Raw genomic sequence first — 27,708 nt, 5'->3', positions numbered from 1 at the left:
AGTTTATTCATCCATGCAGTGACCTTCACATTTCTGTTTGGTGTGATTTGAAATGTCTCGGTACATTGGTCTGATCTGAGGAAGATGAAAGCTAATAAAGATGTGATATTTTTCCCACTGTGTGGAGGGTGTGCAATGAAACATGTTAATCCGGCAAACTAGGGATCCAGTTCCTGCTTGACAGAGTCACTATACATGCAACACACACGGCATGTTGTGTGTTACTGATCCTCGTGTGTGTGTCTGTACTAGTTGAGTGGCAGGTGTAGGTCTGTGTCCTCAGAGACGTGTGTGTCAGTCATAGAAGGACACAGCCTATACGGTTGCTTTGCTTCGTGGTTTGAATCACTGTAGTTGTTAAGCTGTTTCTAGGTGTTTTCCTCCATTTGATTTACATTTTAGAGGTTGTGATTGTTAAACTAGCACTGATTTGTGAATATGATTTCACATTTGCTGCATCCCAATTCGCCTACTTATACTACGCCCTAAAAGTATGTACAGCTTTTGTGAAGAAAAAGTACATACTTTTGAGTGTGAAGCAGAAGAGTAGGCAAGCTTTGGGACAAACTACTTTAACGGACAGCTCTGTTGTTTAGTTACGTGCAACCTGTCACTGTTTACTGACCTGTCAATCATCGTCACCGTTAAAATCCTCCACGTTACCTTCCTACCGCTTCGGAGAGAAATGTTGCACACGTTGATCTGCAGTCGCGGGTCTTTCATGCAGAGACTCTCCTCGTGTGTTTGCAATTTGCATAATGATGCATTTAAAAGTTAATGACCACACGTATCATTACAAAAGTTCATAATGCTGCTGCAGATGAAATATAATGTGGATAACACTGAATCAATATATCTTCATCAGGTTAGATACTGATTATTAATCACTCAAACCCCTTTGTCTAAATCTCTCTACTTCACCATTGTTCTCACACATCTGCCATGTTGGTAGTTAAAAAAAAAAATTGCGTTTGTAGTTCTAATCGAATCCTCGTCCAACGCACAATGGGTTGTGGGTAATATTAGCCGTTAGTGTGTTCAGGGATCTGGGATCTGGACTTCGGATTCTAATTGGAAAAATAGACCATCCGGGTATCTTTGGGATTCTCATTTCAACACACAACGATTTGGGACGCTCTTATTCTAATTTACGAATACCATTTTGGACGGATAGTATTGTTTGTTTGTTTGTTTGACTTTATTGTTCAGATTTACTGGACAGAAAATTATCTTTAACACTGGCATCTTTAACACTCCTTCAATGTACTCTGTTTTTGGCCGGTAATCTTATTCGCTCCGTTAATTATTCATATTAATTTATTCTTCTGTCTCATTGTTAAATTTCCATACCGCATGTGAGCTGGTGAGTTGGGACACAGCAATTGTACTTATATTTAAAAATACCTTCATGTAATTACAGCTGTGATTTCATTTCTGTAATTCCATTACACTGGAGCCCACCCTTAAACCTTCCCATCCCAGCAAACCTGTCCTGAACTCTCCCGTATCCTCAGTAGCAGCACGAGTGCTTTACATTACACCTCAATAACTACATTCTACATTACTATTGTTTTTTTATGTAACTATAAAGACGGCTATGGGGCGCCGTTTGTAAAGCGGCTCACGCTGAAAATAACAGCAACATTTTGTCACATTTAGCTTCAAACAACGTTTAAAAAACTGGTATGAATTTTTGACGGCCACTTTTTAGCACATTTACAACAATATTTGTCAACTTAGAGATATTTTAAATAGTTAAATCTAAATATTAAATGTTACACCTAAATGTTAAATGTTAAATCTAAATGCTAAATCTAAATGTTAAATCTAAATCTAAATGTTGAATCTAAATGTTAAATCTAAATCTAAATGTTGAATCTAAATGTTTATCATTTATCAAATCTAAATTTGCATATTAGTTAAATATTTTGTTTCACCCGAAACATATAGATTCAACATTTAGATTTAGATTTAGATTCAACATTTAGATTTAGATTTAACATTTAGATTCAACATTTAGATTTAGATTTAGATTCAACATTTAGATTTAGATTTAACATTTAGATTCAACATTTAGATTTAGATTTAGATTCAACATTTAGATTTAGATTTAACATTTAGATTCAACATTTAGATTTAGATTTAACATTTAGATTTAACATTTAGATTTAACATTTAGATATGTAACTAGATGTACCGCATCGCGGTACAAAATATGACCGCCGCTCAGGCCTGCACTGGCTTTCCACAAAAATAAATGACGTGGAGTAATTTGGCTGTATTGCGTGTTTATGTATATACCTAAAAAAAGTAATAGTATGTGCATGTCAGTCTGTGTGTGTGTGTGTGTGTGTGTGTATGTGTGTGTGTTTGTGTATGTGTGTGTCTGTGTGTGTGTGTGTGTGTGTGTGTCTGTGCGTGTATGTATGTGTGCGTACATGTGTGCGCGTGTGTGTACTAGTAGCTACCTGGGGACCAAACGAAATTTTTCCGTAGAAGTGTAGTGGGGCTACATGCCCACCAAATTTCATGTTCCCCGGTGTTTCGGTGTCCCTGGTATCATTGACGAAAAATTTACGGGGGCCCCAGCGCAGGGGGGGGAAGTGGCCCCCGGGGACCAAACGAAATTTTTCCGTAAAAGTCTAGTAGACCAACATACCATAAAAATTTCTTCATCCTCGGTGCCACGGTTCAGGTAGTTATTTAGGAAAAACTGCATTTTGGGGGGTTTGGGGGGGCCCAGCGCGGGGGGGGAGTGGCCCCCGGGGACCAAACGAAATTTTTCCTTAGAAGTCTAGTGGGGCTACATGCCCACCAAATTTCATGTTCCCCGGTGCTTCGGTGTCCCTGGTATCGCTGACGAAAAATTCAGTAAGGTGACGAAAAAAAAAAAAAAAAAAAACTTTGACAATCCCTATATGACCGCTTTCGCTAGCTACGCTAGCGGCGGTCATAATAAGCCTAATATAAAATGCGAGTCTGAAAATGGGAACACATAGAGCTGTAGAATCAAAGTGAAAAACACTTATTTTGGACTTGATTTTAATGTGTAACACCGAATAAACACAATTAGAGTTAGAAACAACAGCGCTAGAACACTTCCGTTATAATCAACAAGCTCCAGACATGGTGTGAATGAGAGAAACAGCTTCACTGATTCACAGTCACCTGGAACTGTGGACAAGAATATGAACCCAGGACAAGAAACCCAGGACTGGAGTGCCAGCAGACGCAGATGCCCACTCGACCCACTCGACCCACTCGACTCACTCGACCCACTCGACTCACTCGACCCACTCGACCCACTCGACTCACTCGACCCACTCGACCCACTCGACTCACTCGACCCACTCGACCCACTCGACCCACTCGACCCACTCGACCCACTCGACTCACTCGACCCACTCGACCCACTCGACCCACTCGACTCACTCGACCCACTCGACCCACTCGACTCACTCGACCCACTCGACCCACTCGACTCACTCGACCCACTCGACCCACTCGACTCACTCGACTCACTCGACTCACTCGACCCACTCGACCCACTCGACCCACTCGACTCACTCGACTCACTCGACCCACTCGACCCACTCGACTCACTCGACCCACTCGACCCACTCGACTCACTCGACTCACTCGACCCACTCGACCCACTCGACTCACTCCATGATCGTTAAGGGAACCTTCATCATTCTTCAAACATTATTGGAACGTTACTTTTGAATGTTCTCTGAACGTTCTGAAACAAGTAGAAACATTAAAAAAACGTTAGATGAACATCCAACTGAAACATTTCAGAAACAATGCTCAATGAATGATGTTTATGTGCTGATATTTTGAGAGCATTGTTAAAGACCAGATAACTTTGAATGAATGTTTTATTAATGTTACTTTGAGAGAACCTTGCCAGAACGTTAGCTAAAGCTCTGAGAACGTTCCCTGTCAGAGTGAATATACATTTATCCTGAGATCAGTCGCAGTAAAGTCATCCGTTTGTAATGTTGTCTGAGGCGAGTGCTGTGAAACGGGTCCATGTTGAGTTCCAGCCTCACGGTTCTGCTTCCCTGTGTTGATCTGCAGGAGAACCACTGCCGGCGCATCAAGATTCTGGGCGACTGCTACTACTGTGTGTCTGGACTGACTCAGCCCAAAACTGACCACGCTCACTGCTGCGTGGAGATGGGCCTGGACATGATCGACACCATCACGTGAGTGTGTGTGTGTGTGTGTGTGTGTGTGCTGAAGCCTCCTGTTCAAGGGCAGCAGGGCCATAAATCAAACACCCGGCGCTCAGAACACACTGTGCTCCTGCTCGCACAGTCAGTCTCCAGAGGATTGTTTAGAGTTACTCATATCTTACTGGTACAGTTTCAATTATGATTATGAATTTTCTGCAACGTAGTTATGATGATTGAATCTTCATCAAATTTGGCTCATATCATCATCATCATCATTATCATCATCAGATCATGCAGGACAAAGAGCTTTTTGTACATCAAACTGTCCTTGTGTGTTTTGACGAGCACATCAGATGCGCCGTGAGGCTGATCTCTGAAACCCTCTGAGCTTCTGAAATAAAGCTTCAGCAACATGACATGAGCATCATGGGAACACCGGCACCTGCTTCGATTTGAGTTTTTTTGCCGCATAACTCAAAAATGGTCATCAATTACCAGCTGACAGGGAACGTTCTGGAAAGGTTCTCTCACAGTTATGAACAAACGTTCTTCCAGTAACAGTAATAGAAAGTTAACTGGTCTTTAATAAAATTCTCAAAACATTAGCAAAAGTATACATTGTTCATGAAAAAAAAAAAAAACTGAAACATTTCAGTATTTAAATGTTACTTTTTTTAGTATTGAATGTTACTACTTTCAAATGTTCCCTTAAAGGGATAGTTCACTTTGAAATTAATTTTTGGTATGTTTTAGCTTACCTCAAGGGCATCCAAGATGTAGGTGTCTTTTTTTCCGCAGTAGTTTCAATTTTGATATTTTTAGGTCAAACCGTTCTTGTCTGTCAGTCATATAATGCAGGTCTATGGTCACTGTCTCAAAGAGCATGCACAGAGTCCAAATTCTCAGAGTACCGCTCTCAGATAATTTGGACATGGCTGTGTATTAGAGGTAAAAACGATATAAATACTGTTCGTTTTCTCACACAAACCGCTCGTTTCGTGTCTTAGGCCATCAATGTGTACTTACGATGGGGAATTGTTTAATTTGGACTCTGTGCATGCTCTTTGAGACAGTGACCATAGACCTGCATTATATGACTGACAGACAAGAACGGTTTGACCTAAAAATATCAAAATTGAAACTACTGCGGAAAAAAAGACACCTACATCTTGGATGCCCTTGAGGTAAGCTAAAACATACCAAAAATTAATTTCAAAGTGAACTATCCCTTTAATGTTTGAAGAATGATAAATGGAAAACGTTCATTTAACCAGGAAAAAAACTTTTTTAAAACATTTAAAAAACTGGACATTTTGAACATTCAAAAATAACTTAATATGAACATCAGCTGGAAACTTACGCATGTTATTTCAAACCTGTATGATTTTCTGTCTTCTCTGAAACACAGAAAAAAAGCTTATCTGAAGAATCTGGTTTAATAAAGGCTTTTTAGAAAACTTGAAGTGCCTTGTAATAAATTAAACATCCCTTGACCGAAGGAGTTGTTACTTTATCCTCTAGCTTTGCTCTTTGCACACCTTATTCAGAACTGTTCTGATATACTGATCTATTCTCATCTAACCCACAACTAATGTGATGGCAAGGCGCCAAAAATGATCTGATCTGAATCTCTGCAGCTTCACACAAGCCTTTATACAGTGTGTGCTTCTGTGAGTGTCTGCTGTCTGAACCATCAGTTTGACGACAGCACCACCTGCTGGTCAACAGTTAGACACACACACACACACACACACACAACAATATATATATATAAAGAGAAGTTAAAGAGAACGAGGACCACAATGGAAATAAGTTTGTAACTTTCTTGTGTTATCCTCGACAGTTCTGATTAATGTATAATGTCACTGTGATGACTTGTTATGCATTTCATTTTGTTACTGTCTAATAAATCAAATCAAAAAAGTTTCTTCTGCTCACAAAGGCTGTAATAATTGAATCAAAAATGGAGTAACATAGTTTTTGAAAGCCAAGAATCCTGAGAACCAGTTTGTTAATATATCATAACTGCTGCAAATGGATCCTGCACTATCTTATCTCTGCCTACTGTGACATTAATATCCAAAAAAGCATAATAGGGGCTCTTTAAAATGTATTGTTTACATGGAAAACAAGTTATTTTAAATTAATAAAAAATAATTTAATAATATTTCACAATATTACTGTTTTCACTAAGACAGGATAAACCCAGCCCGATTAGATCTCTCCCTGCAGCTCAGGCTGGACACCTGTACATTCCTCTGCTTCCGTTACAAACCTGCGGGGACCAATCACAAACTGGCTTATCCACCTGACGTGCTATTGGCGGGTTTAATCCAATCCAATTCCTTTTAACCTCTCGATGCTCAATGGCTTCTTTAGTTTAGCAAACAAATCGCTCGAGTGGGTGTAAGTACCACTCACTTTCATGTTTCAGAAATCACTGGATGCCATTCCTGCTTCTGCAAAGCGCTGATCAATGCTCCAAACCGACACGTTTGTTGACACGTTTCGTGCCTGGAGTTTCCGCTGCAAAGTGCGTCACCCGGATCGTTGGTTTGATTGGTTGAAGGACTATCCAATTGCGTACAGAGTCATTTGAACTATGCCGTAGATTTTTGTTTTGTTTTTTTGATCGATTTAACCCAGCCTTGGTGAGAATAAGAGACAACTTTCAAAAAACATATCAAATCTTAATTTATTTTTGACTGGTAGTATAGTTTTAGTAATGGCTGATTAAACCACATTTCATTTGAATCATGGTTTCAACTTTATGCTTTTCAAACTGGTGATTATAGATGACGGCTAGATGAAAGCTCAGAGTCATTAAGACTGTGATTGTGCCGTCAGGTCGGTGGCTGAGGCGACGGAGGTGGATCTGAACATGCGTGTGGGTCTGCACACGGGACGCGTGCTCTGTGGCGTGCTGGGCCTCAGGAAGTGGCAGTACGACGTGTGGTCCAATGACGTGACGCTGGCCAACATGATGGAGGCTGGCGGACTGCCGGGGTGAGCATCTCAACCAGCTCCCGTCTCCCAGAGTCAGGCCTGATGTGTTGCTTTGGATAGTTTTAGGACTGTTGTCCTCTCGTGTGATTGGTTCGCAGGAAGGTGCACATCACACGCTCTACACTGGAGTGTCTGAATGGAGATTATGAGGTGGAGCCAGGGAACGGCCGCGAGAGACACGAGTTCCTGCTCAAACACGACATCGAGACCTTCTTCATAGTGCCATCTCACCGCAGGAAGGTGTGTGTGTGCTTATTCATACCACAGAATATGATCTCAATCCTCAACAAACAACGATCAGTGTCCTGCTTTTCTATTGCCTTTTTTCCCCGTCACATATTTTAGTAATCTTCATAAATTAGGTATCATTCAAACGCTGAAACACTAAAAATTCATCCTGTGAAACCCGTTTTAAAAATTGGGAATTGTGTTACCATGGAAACGGTACTTAAAAACCTTTTGGCAGGCTCCTCCCCCTTGTAGGCGGAGTCATGTTTCATATTTTACAAAATATCCAAAATTTTACAAATTTCTTTTTCTCATTTCTAGTCTTTCAAAACATATTTGTAAGAAAAGTCTGACACTCAAGGTTCCATATTTGGCCACTGTTTTGTGATATTATGGTGACATTATGTGTAAAATTAATATTTATGATGAAAAAAAATTGGAAAAAAAACAACTTGGCTAAACTTATTTTCAGTTTTTTAATAAAAAAAATGTATTTTAGTTTTTAAAAAACTATTTACTTCTGTAACTTTCTTTAAACTTTTTTTTACTTTTTACACCAGGCGTAGCATTACATTTATCTCACGTTTCATATGGACTTAACCTGAGGCCTATATCTGTTGATTTTCATATCACATGTATTAGCGTTTTCATATAACGTGTGAATATGGGATTGGATCTACTCACTACTATTTGTGTGTGTTTTTTCAGATTTTTCCTGGTCTGATCCTATCAGACATCAAACCTGCCAAAAAGATGAAGTTCAAGACTGTGTGTTACTTACTAGTGCAGCTCATGCACTGCCGCAAGATGTTCAAGGCTGAGATTCCCTTCTCCAACGTCATGAACTGTGAGGACGGGGACAAGGTATGTCTGTTTAAAGGAGGACACACTGCTCTTTGTGTGTGATGAATGTAAAATGAATGCATTTTTTTCCCAAGACAAACAGTGTCTGATGGTAATGATGTAAAGCAGCTGGTGTGTGTTGTCTTGATCTGGACATCACACAGCTGTTCAGATCATCCCAGCTGCTGTCAGTCTCCAGCTACGTTCACACTTTCAGTCCAAATCCCATTATTTGTTCATACATTTGGAATATGATCTAAATTATTGACTGTCCACGCTGTGTATCACAACTGTTCTGATCTGATTTGTGTGTCCTGTGGCACATGATAATGACATTGCGTTGGTATGCCTATACCAAAAACAACACCAGCACGTGTAGACCTGGCTGACTAGCAGTATATTGTATTATTTCACTCGCAACAACATAACTGGACCCATTTTATACAGTGTGAATTGTCTTTAAAAGGATACCGGTAGTTCAACTAAAAAATGACAATTCTGTCATCATTTACTCGCCCTCAAGTTGTTCCAACCCTTTATGAATTTCTTTCTCCTGCTGAAAGAGAAGATATTCTGAAGAATACGGGTAACCAAACAGACCCAGGGCCCCATTGACTTCCATAGAATGAAAAAAAGATATATACTAGGGAAGTCAGTGGGTCCCATCAACTGTTTGGTTACTGACATTCTTCATAATATCTTCTTTTGTGTTCAGCAAAAGAAAGAAATTCTTAAAGGTTTAGAACAAATTGAGGGTGAGTTAAGGATGACAGCATTTTTATTTTGTAGTTGAACTATCCCTTAACTACTATATACAAACATTTGACAAAATGGATAGGGTTGAGATCTCTCCCCTATGGACTTGCTATTAGAGAAATTAAAGCTTAGGGAGTGGCTCCACTAAGAACTGTGTGGCTCGCAATTTTGTGCCTGGGGGTTGACGTGCCTTGAATCTGATTGACCTGTAGAATCAGGTTATTTTATTGCTACTATGGTTTACATACTCAGCATAGTAAAGCAGGCACCTCCTCAGCATGGTGGATTGTGTATTTGTTCCCCATAGCGTGTCGAAGTTCCACTTCAAAAGGGAATGTCTCAGGTTACGACTGTAACCCTGGTTCCCAGAGAAAGGGAACGAGACGCTGCATATCGTTGCTATGCATCAGGTTGCCTGTACGTCTCCTTCAGACAAAAGAGTTGATGACATATTTTGCAGGCACCCTCTTATACTCGCAGGCACTCCGCTCATGTCATAGACTGCTTTTGACCAATAGATTGGCATCTTTGGTTCAGACACCGGTCACACTGAAGGGATTCCCCATAGCGTCCCATTTCCCCTTCTTAGGGAACCAGGGTTACAGTCATAACCTGAGACATTCTGCAATGCCTTTCAGCATGTTTCCTACAACATCTGTCATGTTTAAATTTTACTTGGTGTCATAAATTGGCAGATAAGCTACGCAAAATCGGACTAAAGCAGTCAGGACTGAATTGGATGCCCATTAATGTGGAATGAATATGAAAAAGATTTCAAACCACATATGAATGTAGGTTGAAATGGATTTGTAAAAATTGTATTTAGGGCCAGATTTACTAACAAAAAGCGTCAATGCAGCACCTCTTTTGGTATTAAAAAACTACTGTCAGGATTTACTAAAGACATGCAGTGAAAAATGAGCGATGAAAAGGCATGGACACAGTTATTTTTGCGGCTGACCTTATTTCATTTGCATTTGTAGGAAATTCCCTTTCAGATGCAAAATTTATGGGAGGAGAGTATGAATCATGCAAGGTTTGCGCTCGCTAGTCAACTTACTGGTATTTGCGTAATTTTTTGCATCATTTTCTAATGCCCAGAAAAAGCATGCGTTGACCCATTTAGAGCTTGACATGCTGTGATAGTTGTTGTAGGAGGGGGAACCACAGGGAACAGACAGCGTGTGATTGAAGGGAGAGAATCTTCTCCACTCGTCTTCATTTATTTGGAATGCCAGAGGAAGACGCTATCTGAATATATAATTTGCCAAGCCACGTTATTTTTAATTCGCTGTGACTGTGTTGTTAGTAGATCACTAGCTGCTCTAGATTGCATTGGTCATTATGGAAATGAGCTGCTGCGACTGTGTTCTTTAATTTGCGCCTTGTCAGTAGATTCACCCGCAGAAGTTTCCTCTCCCATCCCATCATTACGCTTATTTGCCCTGTTTAGTTAATCTGGCCCAAAATGTGATTTTTTTTGCCACATATATATGATTGGATTCCAATCGGATATGCACAAAAATCAGATTTGGACTGACAGTCTGATAAAGGCTTCACAGCTTCATGATGTGATCGTCCGTTGGCAGAGGAGGGTTCTCCGCTCTGCACCGGAGAAGCTAAGGAACCGCACGTCGACGGCGGCCAACGCCGCGCAGAGCAGCCCGGGGACACGCGTCAACCGCTACATCAGCCGTCTGATCGAGGCCCGGCAGACGGAGTCCGACACGGCTGACCTGAACTACCTCACGCTCATGTACCGAGACTCTGAAAGAGAGCACCGGGTGAGAGCCATAAACACTTCATTAACACATGTCATCAGTCATTGTGTCGTGTACCAAGGTTAAACAGTTCTAGTGGACTGAATGAAGTCTGCTGCAGACGCACGGTTGGATGCGGTTACACATTTTTACTGGTGAAATCCAGTTATTTCAATAGAAATAAATGTAATCTGGAATTTTGTGTGAGGGTGAAAATTTCCCAAATATTTTTTTATTAACAAAGTTCGGGAAGAGCACATTCAGATAATTAACCTAATTGACATGGGTGGAGCTCATCCAGTCAACTCAATTAGCATCAGGAGGTATATATACAGCAGACTTACCTCTACAACAGTTTTCCAGCATCCCTCCACCACCCCATCTCCTCACTTCTAACTATTCCTATCCCAACCTGGGATGGGGGGGTACTCTGGGTTCGGGCCAAAATTCCAAAATTCCCCTTGGGCAGTACACATAACCTTTACTCTATTTAGTTATATAATTATATTTAATGTGAACTCGTGAAAGCAGGCTTCACAACTGATTGAAGTTGTCGAGGATTCACAGCACTGACCAACAGAAAGCTGCTTGGTTTGAAAGTGACTTTAGTGTGAGCTGTGCTTCATACATCGCTACACTATTGAAAATAGACAATGGACCTTTATTGCCAGTGACATTTCGCAAAAAAAAACCCACTAATGTGACCGTACCACTGTGTCCAAACCAGACGTGAAGCGATATGATTCCAACAACAAGGAGTTTGTCTGTCCACTGTAATCAATCACAAATCACAGCAATAGAAGAGTGTGTGATTAAAAATGATGATTAGAAATACATACTGAGAGACCGAAACCATCTTTGTCTTAGAGTACTCTTGAATACACTTGTCACATTTTGAGTGTTCTTGTTTCCTTTAATTTATTCTCAAGATCTGAGGTGAATTATCCATTATCGCTTTCAGTATGGCCATAAATTATATTCAAACTCACATTTGACACTTTTAACATTAAATAAAGCACATAATCAGTACCTGAGATTATCATTATCATACTTTGTATGTTGTTGTGCCAGCCGTGAAGTTACAGAAATAGAAACCATTGCTAAAATAGAATCGTCACATATCACTGTTGTGGCTGGTTAAGACAAAAACTGTGCCTTTTCAAAAAAATAAGCCTTTTAATCACGTCGCAGTGTTGTGTCTGGCTAGGACATGGTGTAAACTCAGCCATGAACATGGATTTTGGTTGGTGAATTTGAGTTGCTGTAACTGCTCAGCATTTATCTTCTGTTTCTGACCATGTGTAAGCAAGTGCTCTGTGAATAAGGCATTGACAGTGTGATGTGTGTCTTCAGTATCATCAGCTGAATGACGAGTACTTCACCGGCGCCGTCGTTCTGTCTCTCGTCCTTGCTGCTCTGTTCGGCGTCCTCTACCTTCTCATCATACCACAGTACGTACAGCAGGGTTTCACTCAGCCACAGAGTTATTGTTGTGACAGAGAAATACTCTCCATGGTCAGTAGTATGAGGACGCCCCCTTCAGGCTGACAGGGTTGTTATTCCAGTGAAAACCAATCTCAGCGCTACACGTACAGTGACAATCTAGAGTATGCATTGTTTTAGACATTAGTTTCTCTCAATGGGTCTCATTCATGAAACACGAGCAGAACTAATTTTTGTGTAAATCGTGTGTAAAGTTAGCCTGGCAAGCCAGACCTACATCAAGATGTTGGGTCTGGCAACTCACCATAGACACGGCTCAATCCGAGGGGCGGGATAAACGGCTGTCTTTCAAATTCCCTCTGCACGCAATAGGACAGCGCTTCAACCAACCAGAGCGTTTTCCCAACAGCGGAGCTAGTTGATAGATTCAACTTTTGCCATATCTGGCCGGCAAAACTACGAACACATCTTCCTTTTTTTAAGAATGACTTAAGTGCCGTTCTATGCTCTTTTCTCAAAGAAAAACCTAACTCCAAGTCCTCCAGAGTCGCGGACAAAGCCGATTCAAAAGATGTTCGCCAGCAGCAGCCGTCATTCTTTGTTTTCAAGTGGCAGGTAACCGTCGCAACTCTGTCGTCATTATGTTAAGCCCGCCCCGCCTACTCTATACACGACGTGATTGGCCTGACCCAATTTAGGTTTTTGCAGCTCGAAAGTCAATGGAGAGTTGCTAGACTGCCCTTGCTGCAAAATACATTTTGCTGCCGCTAGGGTGCGTCTAGATTTCTAAGCTAGTGTAAAGTGGTTCTGGCGTAAATTTTCGGATTCAGTAAAATGTTCGTATTTTCCAAATGTTAGTTGGTACGAAAGAAATCTACACCTGCTCCCAGCCACGCGTAAATAGTGCGTTTAACATCCGCTCATTAATAAGGCTGCATTTTAATTCACCTTAATCGGGTACATATTTACACAGCATTTTGGAGCATTTTGGAGATTGGAGATTGGTTATAAAAATATTATATATAGTAATTACATACGGTTTTTCTTTTTACTTTTATTATGAGAGCCAGTAATAGCATCTGCAAACGGAACACAAGTCCGCAAGTCACAAGTGTTGCAGTCAAGCTTCATGTCCAACCATTTTCTTTTCACTTCTGGGACTGTTCGATTAACATATGAAACTCCATTAACTGCATCTGTAATATATGCTGCCAAGCTTCCTTTTCTTTAGGACCTGATACGCCACTATGTACGCTTGAAAATAAAATGTGGCATTTTGAATGAACTTCTGATAATAAAACTTCAATTTCCGCATCTGAGAAATTTCTCTTTTTCATTCGCTTTTGAGAAGACATGTTGAAATCCTTCGTTTGGTGTCATAATAATATGATGCTCATATAGTTGTCAGTCGGATTTAATGGGCGGGATTTATGGTAATTGAGAATGAGCGTGCATGCGCGTCCCATTTACGACTGATTGGAATTCATTAACACACACACACACACATTTCACTATCACATCTGACGTTTACGAAGTATTTGTGAATCAGGAGAATAGTTTTCGGGAAGGTCTCTTTACGCGCAAATCACTCACATATTTACTCGTATATTTACGAATGTTTCATGAATGAGACCCAATGGCTTTGGCTCAATTCTCAGTTTTTTTCTCTAAACAGTAAGTCAGATCTCTGAACAATTAGTTTCTTGTTCACATCAGATTTGAATGCATTATTTAAGCAAATTGCATGTGTTTTGGGGCATGTGTAAAAAAATAGTAAGTACAATTGTCACAATAACTAAACGCACATGCCTTGAGGATCAAAACTGATGATTCTCAGTGAAATTGTCAAACTCTTCACAACTTCTAAATATTCTTTGATCGTGTGAGACATCACATGCAAAATGATCCAATCAGTGATCAAAATATGTCAGACATGCATGTACTATATTCCATAAATATCTGACATGCAATATTTGTAATGTTTAATACAAACAGACTTTAGTCATAATTAATATGTTAAGCTGCACTTTAATGTGATCTGTTGTTTGTATTGTATTCTTGCAGCTCTGTAATGACGTGATCAGACTCAGACAGTAGGGTTTGCACGCTCCCCTTTAAATCACCATATATGCGTCGGAATATCACGATACCATTTTTCTCTGTTTCACAATACTTAACTAATGACTGTAAACTGAGGTTGGTGTCATTAGAAGAAGTATCTGTGCTGAACTTGATCTAAATAACACTGTCAGTTCTTCTGTGCATTGACTAGTATTATTATTTTTCATGTTTTGTTGTGTCTGTGGCTCTCAGGGGGACTGTTGTGCTGGTGTTGCTGGTCTTCTGCATATGTTTTCTAGTCGTGTGTATCATGTACCTGCACATCACGAGAGTTCAGGTAAGAAACTCACTCGCCCGGGCCAGCTATATCGTACTAGTTTCATGTTCAGGTTCAAGACTGGCATAAGCTTTTCAAATATATATATTTTTTTTTTTTAAATGTGTGTAAATATTAAGATTTTCTTAGCAGCATTGCAGTAAAAGTTTGTAAAGGTTGCTATATAAAATTGCATTAAAGGGTTAGTTCACCCAAACTAAACCTAAATTCTGTCATAATTTACTCATAAACCCATAAGAACTTCTGTTCATCTTCAGAACACAGATGAAGATATTTGACCATAGAATTAAGTAGATTTACTTGTTCATATTTCGACAACTGATCTTCCACCATGCAAGTCTTCTCTAATCTCTGTCTGCCTGTCTCAGTGTTTTCCAGGGTGCCTCACCATACAGATCCGGACCGTTCTATGTGTGTTCATAGTGCTCTTAATATACGCTGTGGCTCAGGCCAGTGTGGTAAATCACCTTAAAATCATTCTGAGCATCTCACCAATAGTCCCACTATGTGTAGTATCATCAGTCTCTCTCTCTCTCTCTCTCTCTCTCTCTCTCTCTCTCTCTCTCTCTCTCTCTTTCTCTCTCCCTCAGGTAAGTTGTTTGCCATGGCTTTGGCCCACTAACTCCACGCGCTCCATGTTGATCATTGACCCGGCCGGAGGGCTGAACCGCACCATGGCCGAGCTCCCGTGTGAAGGCGCCCAGTACGCCTTCCTGTCCTGCATAGTGGGCACGCTGACCATGGCGCTGTTCCTGCGAGTGTCCTGGCTGCCCAAAATGATCCTGTTACTGCTGCTGGTGGTGCTGTACATCACCGTTCTGGAGCTCAGCGGACTGAGACACTCTTTAGGGTGAGAGACGGCTGATACAGGGCACTGAGCTCTCAAAAACATGGTTTTATATAGATCCCTGTGTCGTGTGATGGTTGCAACGAGCGATGGAGACAGGGAAGATCTAAATATCAATCTTTATTGTCTTTAAAAAAACAGGCAATTGTGATATTTAAATATACTCAGACAGCAATATAGTGTCGGCCCAGATCCGGCCCACATCTGGTACGCGTTGAATCCACAGGTACCAGATGTGGGCCGCATCTGGGCCGACACTATATTGCTGTCTGGTACTCATCCCCTTCCCTCTACTTCTGATATCCTCTCATCTGGGCACACACTCAATATATGTGTGTGTGTGTGTGTGTGTGTGTGTGTGTGTGTGTGTGTGTGTGTGTGTGTGTGTGTGTGTGTGTGTGTGTGTGTGTGTGTGTGTGTGTGTGTGTGTGTGTGTGTGTGTGTGTGTGTGTGTGTGTGTGTGTGTGATCCAGCTGAAAAATTTCGTTTTCTGTCATGATTTGAGCGTGAAGAAACAAAATTGATGAGATGTTTGTCAGATTTCATTGGTGATTTCAAATATGAAATTTAATTGTAAACTTGGCGAACAGTTTTTGTTTCAAAGATGGCCGCCGAGTGAAATGACTTGTCTTAAAGGGGTCATATAATGCCATTTTTGTACAAGTTAATATGATTCTTTAGGGTCTAAATGAAAAGTTTGTAATACACTTTAATAAAAAATTCTCATTAGTATTGTAAGAAAACACTAATTTTACCTGGTCAAAAACAGCTCTGTTTTCAGCACGCCGTTTAAGTGCGTGTGTCTTTAAATGATAATGAGCTTTGCTCAACCCCGCCCCTCTGTTCTGTGGGCGTTTTGACACAACACACGTGGAGTGTTGCCTTGACAACAGTTGAGGGTATATTTTGAAGAATGGCAGCGGGAGTCTCTGAGGACACTGTGCAACCGTATCAATTTGAACTGCGTCTTCAGCGGTTCGGATTTAGGAACATCAAAATTACTGCTGTGTTCCTTATTACACCCAAGAACAGAACACTACAAGTGTTAGACGCCATTCTGCTCATAGACAGTGCTCCAGCAGCGTATCAACAATGATGTGCGGACTATGATTGACAGCTCACGAGCGAGCGAGGGCGGGTCTGTGTTGAAACGCTGCTGTCAATCAACAATCGTGGGAGGGGCGTCTGATCTTGTGACGTCACACGGTCGAACGGCTTGATTTGAGAGGGGGGAAAACATATAAGGAGATTTTAAAAAAAAACACTGGATGGATTTTTATCATTATATGATGGTTGTGTACAGGCACTGCCAACACACATTTCAGTACAATCAACTTGTAAAAGTGCATGTACCATTATATGACCCCTTTAAAGGGACTTTGGTTAAACATGAAAATAAAACTCGGTTTCACTTTATTTTGATGGTCCCTTTAACACATTCTGTTGACGATAAGTAACGTTGCACCTACATGTCTACTAACTCTCATTAGGGTATTAGTAGAGTAGTAGACTGGTAGGATTAGGGTTAGAATAAGTTGACATGAACTTGCAAAGTTACTTATAGTCAGTAGAGTGTCTGTTGGAGGACCATCACAATAAAGAGTTAGTAGATATTAAGCAGACAGTCTACTAATACTCTAATGAGAGTTAGTTGACATGTAGTTGCAAAGTTACTTATAGTCAACAGAATGTTCAAAAGGGACCATCAAAATAAAGTGTTACCAAAAACTTTAATAAAGTTGGCTAAATAATTAAACCAAAACCTAAGTGCTCATAATGATGGGCAACCTATTCTATTGAGTGCTTTTTGGCTTGTATGGTATTTATGTATGTACAGTATATTGGTTTTATTTTTGTGTTTCTTTTATTCCTTGTAAAGCACTTTGGTCAACTTCGGTTGTGTCTTAAACGTGCTCTATAAGTAAATGTTTGATTGAAATGATTGATTAAACCATTTAAAAAACGTGTTTCAGCTTGACACAGCCTTCCCAACAATGCTTTAATTAATTAGCCCAATTTATTAAAGGCCTTTTACGCTTAACCAGGTGAGTGCCTTGGGATATTTTGTAGGAGACATATCTCCTATTTTCGGGGAGATATGGATGATACAAGTGTCAAATGTCCGCTCTGCGACAAACAGAATGAACAAAGTTAAACTGAACTAAACTAAAGTCCGCTCGAAAACAGGACAGCAGAATGTACGACCCATTACCCAGCTAACATGGAGCGTTCTCAGAACTTCAACATTCTGGGAAGGTTCTCTCAGGGGCCGTTTACACGACACCGGTTTCATCTAAAATCTGAACACTTTTCTGCAGTTTGGATCAGTGTGTTGACTCTCTGCTGATGTGTGTTTTGGAGAGCAGTTGGGGCTGGCTGAGTGTTCGTGGTCTGGAGCCCGTGGTGTCCCTGCTGCTCTTCTCCACCGCTCTGGCCCTTCACTCCAGACAGATGGACCTCAAACTCCGGCTCGACTTCCTCTGGGCCACGCGGGTATGTGGAGAACCCCAGCCTGAGCTCGGATCAGCTGCTGACACACTCAGAGGAGCGAGAAACCCTGCCAACACCAACACCATAATCTCACTGTCCTATCCCTTCTGAGCCGATGTCTATCACAGATCAAGATTTTTGAATACATATTTTTACATTATTTAAATGTATTAATTTAGCAGAACAAGCAGCATTTCAACAGAAAGGAGGTAATAGTAGTGAAGTTATGCTAGTGTAGTGGCCCTAAGTTTACATTTTTTAAACACTGTTTTATTTATAAAAGGTGCTGTGATAAAACTGTAACAGAATTGTCTTATCTTCTGTGGAACACAGCAGGAACACATCAGGGAGGGACATGGTGATGGACAATTATTTTTTATTTTTTTTAATTATATAAGTTCTCTTAGCAAAAGTATTGTGGGTAACACCTTATTTCGATATTCCACTCTGAGTTTTGACATTAATGGCCCTAAGTTTTAATTTTGTATAAAATATATATATATATATAATATATATATTTATAAAAGATGCTATGAAAGAACATTGAGAGCATTTTTCCCCCATTGGGCTTTATGTAATTTTTATTTTTTTTTGAAAACCACACCGAGACTGCATTTTTATCAACCCTAATCTAACAGCACAGCAGTCTACTAATACTCTAATGAGAGTTAGTGAACATGCAGTTGTAAGGTTACTTGAGCGCCACCAGAGGTCTCTTTCCCTGAGTTTTGACATCGCACCTGTATTGCATCAGGCTAATGACTGGTGACCTAGTTTAGAGCGAAGTTTTGTCTTGCCTCGCAAACATCTCTGATAGTTTTGGATTATTATTTGGCCTGTGCTTGACCTTACATGTTTATTGGACTTGATTTAAGCCTTTTCCCCTTATTTGGATTATTTGGGCTTTTTGCCTGTTTTCACGTTTGCTCTGATAGATTCCCTTGGACTGATGTCTGATAGTGATTGGAGAAACAAAGCTTTGCAAAATGATTCACTTTTTCGAAGCGTTCAAAGCGACACACGCTGGTCAGAACAGTGCAAATGCAACGAAAAACTCAGGCCAAACATCCATAAAACAACTTTTACAAACCCATTGCAAATCTCAATTGAAAGTAAAACCTTTCAAATGCAATTAATTAGTCATCTAATACTATTAAATATTAAGTGTCTGTATAATATAGATTATTTTATAAATTTTCAGGGCTTGTTTTGTTTGTTTTATGGATGGCTCAGCTAAACAGAGACTATTAACTACTATTATTTCTTTTAATTATACAAATACCTCATTAAAATGTGTACAAATGTATAAAACTGATCAGAGATCAGGTAAAACCCCCAGACACTTGTTCAATCTCAGTGAATCTGCATGATTCATGGGTTCACAGAGATCATCGCCCCCCAGTGGTGAACCATTGACATTTCCAAACGTTTGGAAACAGTTATGACGTAACAAAGCCTCGTTTACTGGAATCACGTGCCTTTGGCAGTTTAATACGCGCTCTGAACCACTGATTCACAACAAAAGATTCGTAAAGAATGTTTGTGTTTAGTTGCAAAAGCACTGAGATGTAGTTTTTCCTCCCACCTCATATTATCTCCTGAAAGTGAACGAAACGTTTCTCAGGAACGCAGAAGTTCAACCCCCATCATGTAAATATAGTGTTCTCTGAACGATCTGAAACAAGTAACATTTAAAAAATGTTAGAAGAACATCCAACAAAAATGCTCCATGAATGATGTATAAATAATGTTTTTGTGCGAACATTTAGAGAACATTATTAAAGACCAGATACCTTTGAATGTTCTATTAATGTTACAGGAAGAACGTTTGTTCATATCTTTGACAGAACGTTCCCTGTCCACTGGGATTATCCCACTGAACGTGTGTGTGTGCGTGTGTGTGTGTGTGTGTGTTCAGGCCGAGGAGGAGAGAGACGGCATGGAGAAAGTCAAACTGGACAACAAGAGGATTCTCTTCAACCTGCTGCCCGCTCACGTGGCACAACACTTCCTTCTGTCCAACCCCAGAAACATGGTGAGAGGCCTTCAAATCAATGTCACGAGCACACTAGTGTAAGAGATCGCTGAGCTGACTGTCTGGTTCTCGTGTGGCAGGATCTTTACTACCAGTCCTATGCTCAGGTGGGAGTGCTGTTTGCCTCCATTCCCAACTTCAATGACTTCTACATCGAGCTGGATGGAAACAACATGGGCGTGGAGTGCCTGCGACTGCTCAACGAGATCATTGCTGACTTCGACGAGGTCATTCTCCTACTTTTACAGGACATCGTCAAACATTCCTGTGATCATGCTGGCACTCCTGATCTATTCAAGGCCTGTTTCCCCTGTTTTGCAGCTCATGGACAAAGAGTGCTACAAGGACATCGAGAAGATCAAGACCATCGGCAGCACATACATGGCAGCGGTGGGGCTGGTGCCCACCATCGGGACCAAGGTCACTAAACCAGACGCATATTTAAACATGCAGAAATACCCACAGAACATCTGTGAACATCATTTGTTTTCTCCTTCATAGGCAAAGAAATCCAGTGCTGCCCACTTGAGCACCATAGCAGACTATGCCATCGAAATGTTTGACGTTCTTGATGAAATCAACTATCAGTCATATAATGACTTTGTCTTGAGAGTGGGTAAGCTTTGGTCAACCTTTACTGCTGTGTTCGGCTCAGTCCCTCCTCCAAATCTGCACTTCCCTACCATTTGTGAAGAGAAGCAAGAATTATATTTTAGAAGCTTTTTTGAAATATTTGAGAAAAAAAAAAAAAAAAAATTATTGATTCAGTTCATCATTTACTCTCCATCATGTTGTGCACGTACAAACCTGCATTATTTTCTAGCAGTGAAACACAAACGATATTTTGAAAAAGCTTTCAGTGCTTTATTTCCCGTTCAGAGACAGTCAGTGTGGTTTGTGCTTTGCTGTTCTGGACACCACTGACTTTAGTTGTGTGAGCAAACACTGTTAATTAAACATTAAACATTTATAAACAAGGTTTGGAATAACATTTTCTATCATGAACTGATATACATGTAAAACATGTCAAATGTACAGTATAACTTCAATGCAATACAAGTTGCTTTGGATAAAAGGATCTGGCGATTGCATAAATGAGAAAGTGATGACAGAATGTTAATTTGTAAAAACTAACTCTTTACATATTTAAATTATATAAAAATATTGAAAATATTTAATTCAAGTTTTACTATACTATTACTTCTTCTACAATACTATTAAAGACGATGACCGAATACAACAACCTCAAAATCAAAACCTAATTTCTGGAATCATATTTTGGGACATTATCTATCATTATTTATTTATCAATCCTTTGTTCGAGTGCCCTCATGTCCCCGTTGTCACTTGTCAGTTAATATAGTCACGGTTGAGGATGTGTTCTGATGTTTGTATCTCTGAATGCGCAGGTATTAACGTGGGTCCAGTGGTAGCGGGGGTGATCGGGGCTCGACGGCCACAGTATGACATCTGGGGGAACACAGTGAACGTGGCCAGCCGAATGGACAGCACTGGGGTCCCGGGGAAGATCCAGGTACTCGTATGTGCCAGACACGGTGATGCATGTGATTTATGTCTTTATGGGGGAATATATGGTATTCAGGTCGCATGTCAAAATTAAAGTAAAAAACAAAAACATTTTGCATAAAGAAAGTAAGGCCTACTTTTAGGATCCTTAAAATTGTATACAGAAATTTTTTTTTTTTTTTTTTAAATAAGATAAATGTGTTAATTTATAATTTTTACTCATCCCTTTTATTTAAAAAAAATGTACAGGCTAAAATGGAAAGTTTGTCATTTTAAACTTAAATTTTTTTATCAAATCATGTACACTGCAAAAAATGCTAGGGTTGAAGATCCAAAGGCAGATTTATTGGGACAATCCAGAATCGTAATCCGCACAACAGGCAAAAGGTCACAGAAATGGGCAAACAATCCAAATGAGCAGTAGGGCAGAAAACACAGGCAAAGGGCAATCCAGAAAACAGGCAGAGAATCAAAAAAACTAGTCACTGCGTCTGTCACGTGACAGATGAACGAAGACTCGGAAGGTAGAGGAATTATTTATGTTTCCTGTGAATTATCTTTGGCTGCATTATAATGATTTCTTAATTCGAAATATGATCAAGGTTGTGTAGGTGCATGTGTTCAGGGAATTAGGCTGTTAAAAGTATAACATTTAAAGCCACTTAAATGAACAAAAGACTTGAATAAAGATTTGTTAATTTTGATGAACGAGAGTCAGTAAAATGATCCGAACTTCCCATCACTACAAAAAAGTCTGATGCCCCCCCGCTACGTTATTAAAGCTGTGACAGTCGAGTGCATGACGTTCCACACTTCGTTTTTTTCGTTAATTTAGTGCATCATCCGTGTATTTAAAGTGCACTTTTTCTTTATGGTATTTTCAGTGTGAACACACTACTCACACTATTTATACTTGTACTTTTAATGGTCTGGCATCGACTAATGAAGACCGGCCAGCTCGAGGGGCGGCACCAAGTGTGCATTTGAAAATCTCACTGCACGCAATTGGATAACACTACGACCAATCACAATAATAAACCCCATACGCTTAGCTACCAGCGGAGCTAACTGGTAGATTAGACTCTTACCGTATCCAGTCGGCAAAACAGCACAAACGTCATCCTTGCAAAGGAACGATTCGACCGGCGTCTTCTGTTCCTCTTTTAGATAAAAAGCCAAGTCTTACTCGTTCATTGTAGCGGCCAAAGCCGTTTCAAACAACTGGTGTTCATCCATAGCCATCTTGCAATGTTTACTAATGACTTCGCCATCACAGCGCTGTCGTCATCTCGCCTCTGGCCCGCCTATATCAGATAACCCACTGTGATTGGTGCAGCTCAGATCGAGGGGCATATTTAATGAGCATCATTACTCGACGCCAGAGTAACTCGTTGAGCAAATTCAACTAATGCTCTCGCCAGAACTCTGGATTACCAGGGTATTATAGAATAGTGCATACATATACAAATTGGGACTTACCTTTAGCACTGCTTATTGTGTCATAATATTAAATAATGTCACTGCAAACATCTTCAAGGTCCTGAATTGATTTTTCTGATTCAAAATAACTGTGGACGAGGAACATACTTACTGTACATATTTACACACGCACGCAGAAATAAATACGCATGTACGTATATTGATTTGAACACAAATGCCCCTCCAGGTGACAGATGACGTCTACCGCCAGCTTCAGACCGACTACGATCTGGTGTGCCGTGGCAATGTCAGCGTGAAGGGCAAAGGTCAGATGCTCACGTACTTCCTGGAGGGCAAAGCGCAGGACGCCGGCATCAGAGCGCCCCATCACACCAGCGGCCTGGAGCGCAGGGTCCACGCCATCGCCCGCAGCAGCAGCACGCAGACCAAGGCGGACAGCAACTCGTCCGTGGCCTCGGGCTTCGCGGCCAGACTCGGCATGGGCAGCACTGCGGGGACGCACGCTCACAGCTCCAATGTGCCTTCAGTCGGAGAAGAGGAGGAGACCAAAGAGGAGGAGGTGTAGGAACCACGTCTGCAGGTGGACAGAATCAGCGGTGTCTTCCCTTTATACCCAATAACACATTCTGAGAACGTTTTGCTAACGTTATTTCCCTTATAGTTCAAAATGTCCATTTTTTTCTAAAATGTTTTAAAAACATTTTTTTTCCTTTTTTTTCGTGGTCATGCGAATGTTAATGGGTCGTTCCATTTGATCATTTTGCAAACATTATGGGAACGTTACTTTTAACTGTTCTCTGAACGTTCTGAAAAAAGCAGTAACATTTAAAAAACGTTAGACGGACGTCCAACTAACCGTTTCAGGTAAAAAAACGTTCCATGAACGATGTATAAATAATGTATTTGTGCTGGCGTTTTGAGAACGTTATTAAAGACCAGATAACTTTGAAGGAATGTTCTATAAACGTTACTGGAAGAACGTTTGTTGTTAACCCTGAGAGAACCTCGCCAGAACGTTCCCTGTTCACTGAGTAAGCGTTAAGATTCTCATCTGACAAACTGATTTACCTTTTCATTACACATTCCTGCCCTTGCTGTGAATGATTCTTCACTTCACGCTCTTTTAAAGACTTCTCACCATCACATCACGTCCTCCTGGATACGTTCAGGTGCCGTCCTGCATTTCTTTCCCACTCAAGTCATTGAAGTAAATGGGTTGTGAATGTCCATGGTCTTTGAAACATGAAGGATTCTGTGGCGCTGCGGGAACGTTCAAAGCCTCAAGTGATCTTTTGCAAGGCGTCATTTTTTATGCATCCTAAGCCAACATCTTATATGAACTGTACATACTAGATGTTCTTACAATTAGAGTTTGTGCATTATTTTGTATGAAACTCTCCAGTGCATTTGAATGAATGTGATAGTGTGTGCATGAGACACATTTATAAGAGATAGACGGCAATAGAACAAGCACACGCTCTGCATCCAAACAAACAGTGCACTGGATTTTGTTTTTTATTCATTTTCTCTTCATCACATGCTTCACATTTTTCTAAAGGTTGATACTGCGCACAACACTGGAGGAATACAAATCAGAGCTCTCCAATGTTAATAACACATTTATAGCTGCACTCTGATTTAATAATAATACAATACCAATATTTCTGATGCTTCCAAAGCCTTACATCAGGATACAGAGAGTTTATATGTAAAGTACGCATTGTTTCAAAGCAGTGCGTGTTTATAGAACAAGAGAAATCAGGGAGTTTAATAGTAGTCTAAAGAAAGCTTCATCATCATCATCATCATCATCGGCTGCAGTCACACTGACAGACTGTTCTAACACTATAAACTACAATATGACATTTATATTCATACAGTTGGGTCCAAAAAGTCTGATGCTATATTGAAAAGACTTCATTTTTTTTATTATTTAATTTTAGTTTTCATTACAAATTCTATTATCAGTGTAGAAATGAAGATGAATGCGTCAGTCTTTCAGCAGCTCTGAATAAAGAAACTTAAAACTTTCCTTTTCTCTCCAGGTTTAAATTGTATTTCGAGTCCCAGATCGTCAGACCTTTGGACCCCACTGTATAACAGTGATATAGTGTGTGATTAGCAGGGACAAACCTCAACATGCTGAATATGTGCCAATTTTATGAAATCTTAATCTGAAGTGTTAATGATTGGACACGATTCTGTCATCAGCATTCACTTTAATAATGTCAACAGCTCTGTTAAAAGACTGAAGCTATTAGATACTATACGTTTTCTACAGTATTCGGATTGTTACCGTGGTGTTTACCTGAGAGCGGCAGATGCTTTGATGGGAATGAGGTCAGATAGAGAGGTCTATGGGGACACGAGGGTGCAGTGAACATCTGTTGACATGGAGGTCAACAACCTGTCCATGATGAGCGCTGTCTCACACACACACACACACACACACACACACACACACACACACACACACACTATAGATCCCTGTCGACTGGTGCGTGTTTACAAGCACAAAACCCATTCTCAGATTCTGTACATTTATGAGACTGTTTGTGAGTCATTGAAGAAGGAGAAACAATGATTCTGTCAATATTTCTATGGCAAATGTCTATTTTCATGCTGATGTTTTTGAGTCATGACGCTTTTCTTCAGGGTATGAATCGCTCTTTCAAATGCATCTCTGTACTGTCGATACAGTATTCTTGCCTTATTTGATGCTTGCGGTGGTTGAAGTCATTTGCCTTTTAGCTCTGATATACAGAAGTGTATTTTGTAAATACAGCGATGTATGATATACTGTCCTTTGTACAGTGTAAACCTCAGCAATATAAGATTTTGTAATAAAGAGAGTATTGAAGTACAATGACTGTGTTTTCCTGTTTGATGGCCATGAGACGTGACATGTTATGTATCTCCTGTTTGTGTTCTTTGTGCTTTTGTGTTGTAGTCTGTTAGTATGTGGTTTTGCTTTGTTTCCCCTTGATTGTTTGCTGGTGTGTCTTGTCAGTCTTATTACTCGTGTGTATAAGCCCTCGTGTTTCCCCTGTGTTTCTCCTTCTGTGATGGTTTGTTTAGTTCTGTTTTCCATGTTTGATATCTTTTGGTCATTATTATAAACATATATATCTGCATTTGTATCCTCTCTTCCTTGTTGTCTGAGTTCACTTAAGCATGACCAGCTCAAACCCCTTTACACACTCCAGCTGTCATATAAATTCATACTCGATGTCATACATGCCTTACATTTATCTGGCCTTTATTTGTATGATGATGGGCTCTTCTTCTGACTCAAGTCACTGTGACTCATCCGTACACATTCATAATGAGGACATGATCACAGTAAGTGGATTCACTGGGATGTTGCAGATATTTAATTAGATTCTAGATGCATTATTAGATTTGGCACAAACCGTACAGTTTTCACTGTTGCACAGCGGATTCCTGTTTGCCTGAGTGGATTGTGTTTGTTGCTCCATATAGCTTTGTTTTAATCTCTATTCCCTATCTTTCCTTGCTGTTTATATTGCTTAGTATAACTTAATCATCACACTATATCTGATATTATCTAATATTATCTGTCACATTAACCTTACATTGCTGGCTCGTTATCGCTGGCACAACGTGCAAACATTTTGCTAGCCCTAGCCTGTTAACCTGGTATCCGTACTTGCCGTCTTTTTTCTCTTGCGCCATCAAACAACTGTGGTGAGTAGGATCAGTCAAAAAACACGGTGAGTCATGTCATCTCCTGTTATTGTCACTTACACTGCCTGCCACATGTATAGCATAGCCTTCTCTGTCAGCACTGAGGGCTTCAACATTTTATTTGATTAATTATTTATCTTTTAAAAGCACTGATCTGGAGTTGCACCTGTAATTTCGTTGTGTCAATACACTGTATTTATGCAATGACAAATAAAGCTTGAATTGAATTGAATTCGCATGTGATAAATGCAGGGAGATAGTCAGGCTGACGGAGAAGATTTCAGAACTAGAGACACGCATCCAAACTTTAATTGAGGAGAGTAAGAGTGCAAGGGCTTTAGATACTGCTCTGGATGCGACTAGCTTAGTGAACTCTGTACATATTTCGGTTCCGGCTGTAGTAGAGCCCGTGCAGCAGGGAAACTGGGTGACTGTGAGACGCTGTAGTCGCAGGACAAAACACCGCTCTTCCGTTCCGACTACAACTTCAAATAGATTCTCCCCACTCAGTGAAACATCCACTGAGAATCCTGTTGAATGTGCCCTAATTATTGGCCATTCTATTACACGGAACGTGAAAATAGAGACATCAGCCACCATAGTCACATGTTTGCCGGGAGCCACAGTGCCTGACATCAGAGCAAATTTAAAAGTGCTGGCTAAGGCTAATCGTAAATTCTCTAAGATTATTATTCACGTCGGCACAAATTATATTTGACTTGAACTCGCAAGTACGATGTCAGACACTGTAATTTGCTCTGGCCCCCTTCCTGTTCGCAGGAGTGATGATATACTTAGTAGATTGTCCTCACTCAATGGCTGGCTGTCTAAGTGGTGTCCGCAAAATAATATAGGGTTCATAGACAATTGGAAAAGTTTTTGGGGCAGACCTGACCTGTTGAAAAGAGATGGTATTCATCCCTCCTGGGATGGTGCTGCTCTTCTCTCTAGTAATATGGCACATAGCCTTGTTTATACTTTAGCCTGGCTCTGCAGCGCGAGCCTCCCCAAACGGACGAGGCATTTATACTCGACGTGCTCGCCGT

At 40.4% G+C, this 27,708-nt stretch overlaps 1 protein-coding gene across 1 annotated transcript in view; it reads left to right on the top strand.

The window, feature by feature from the left end:
- adcy1b (adenylate cyclase 1b) overlaps positions 1-25,928 on the top strand; it is a 57,598-nt gene extending 31,670 nt beyond the window's left edge. Inside the window, exons 5-20 of the mRNA XM_082174202.1 lie at positions 4,084-4,211; positions 7,029-7,187; positions 7,286-7,427; positions 8,124-8,279; positions 10,604-10,798; positions 12,128-12,225; positions 14,531-14,615; positions 14,984-15,073; positions 15,206-15,465; positions 17,829-17,955; positions 19,871-19,987; positions 20,068-20,214; positions 20,309-20,407; positions 20,489-20,603; positions 21,397-21,521; positions 23,181-25,928. Coding sequence (XP_082030328.1) covers positions 4,084-4,211; positions 7,029-7,187; positions 7,286-7,427; positions 8,124-8,279; positions 10,604-10,798; positions 12,128-12,225; positions 14,531-14,615; positions 14,984-15,073; positions 15,206-15,465; positions 17,829-17,955; positions 19,871-19,987; positions 20,068-20,214; positions 20,309-20,407; positions 20,489-20,603; positions 21,397-21,521; positions 23,181-23,519 — 2,382 coding nt within the window. The 3' untranslated portion in view covers positions 23,520-25,928. The remainder of the gene's footprint in view (positions 1-4,083; positions 4,212-7,028; positions 7,188-7,285; positions 7,428-8,123; positions 8,280-10,603; positions 10,799-12,127; positions 12,226-14,530; positions 14,616-14,983; positions 15,074-15,205; positions 15,466-17,828; positions 17,956-19,870; positions 19,988-20,067; positions 20,215-20,308; positions 20,408-20,488; positions 20,604-21,396; positions 21,522-23,180) is intronic.
- The last annotated feature ends 1,780 nt before the right edge of the window (positions 25,929-27,708 follow it).

The sequence above is a fragment of the Leuciscus leuciscus genome, assembly GCF_965113295.1.
Source record: "Leuciscus leuciscus genome assembly, chromosome: 6".
Lineage (NCBI taxonomy): Eukaryota > Metazoa > Chordata > Actinopteri > Cypriniformes > Leuciscidae > Leuciscus > Leuciscus leuciscus.
The sequence above is the reverse complement of the archived record's forward strand: the minus strand, read 5'-3'. Positions and strand labels throughout refer to the sequence as shown.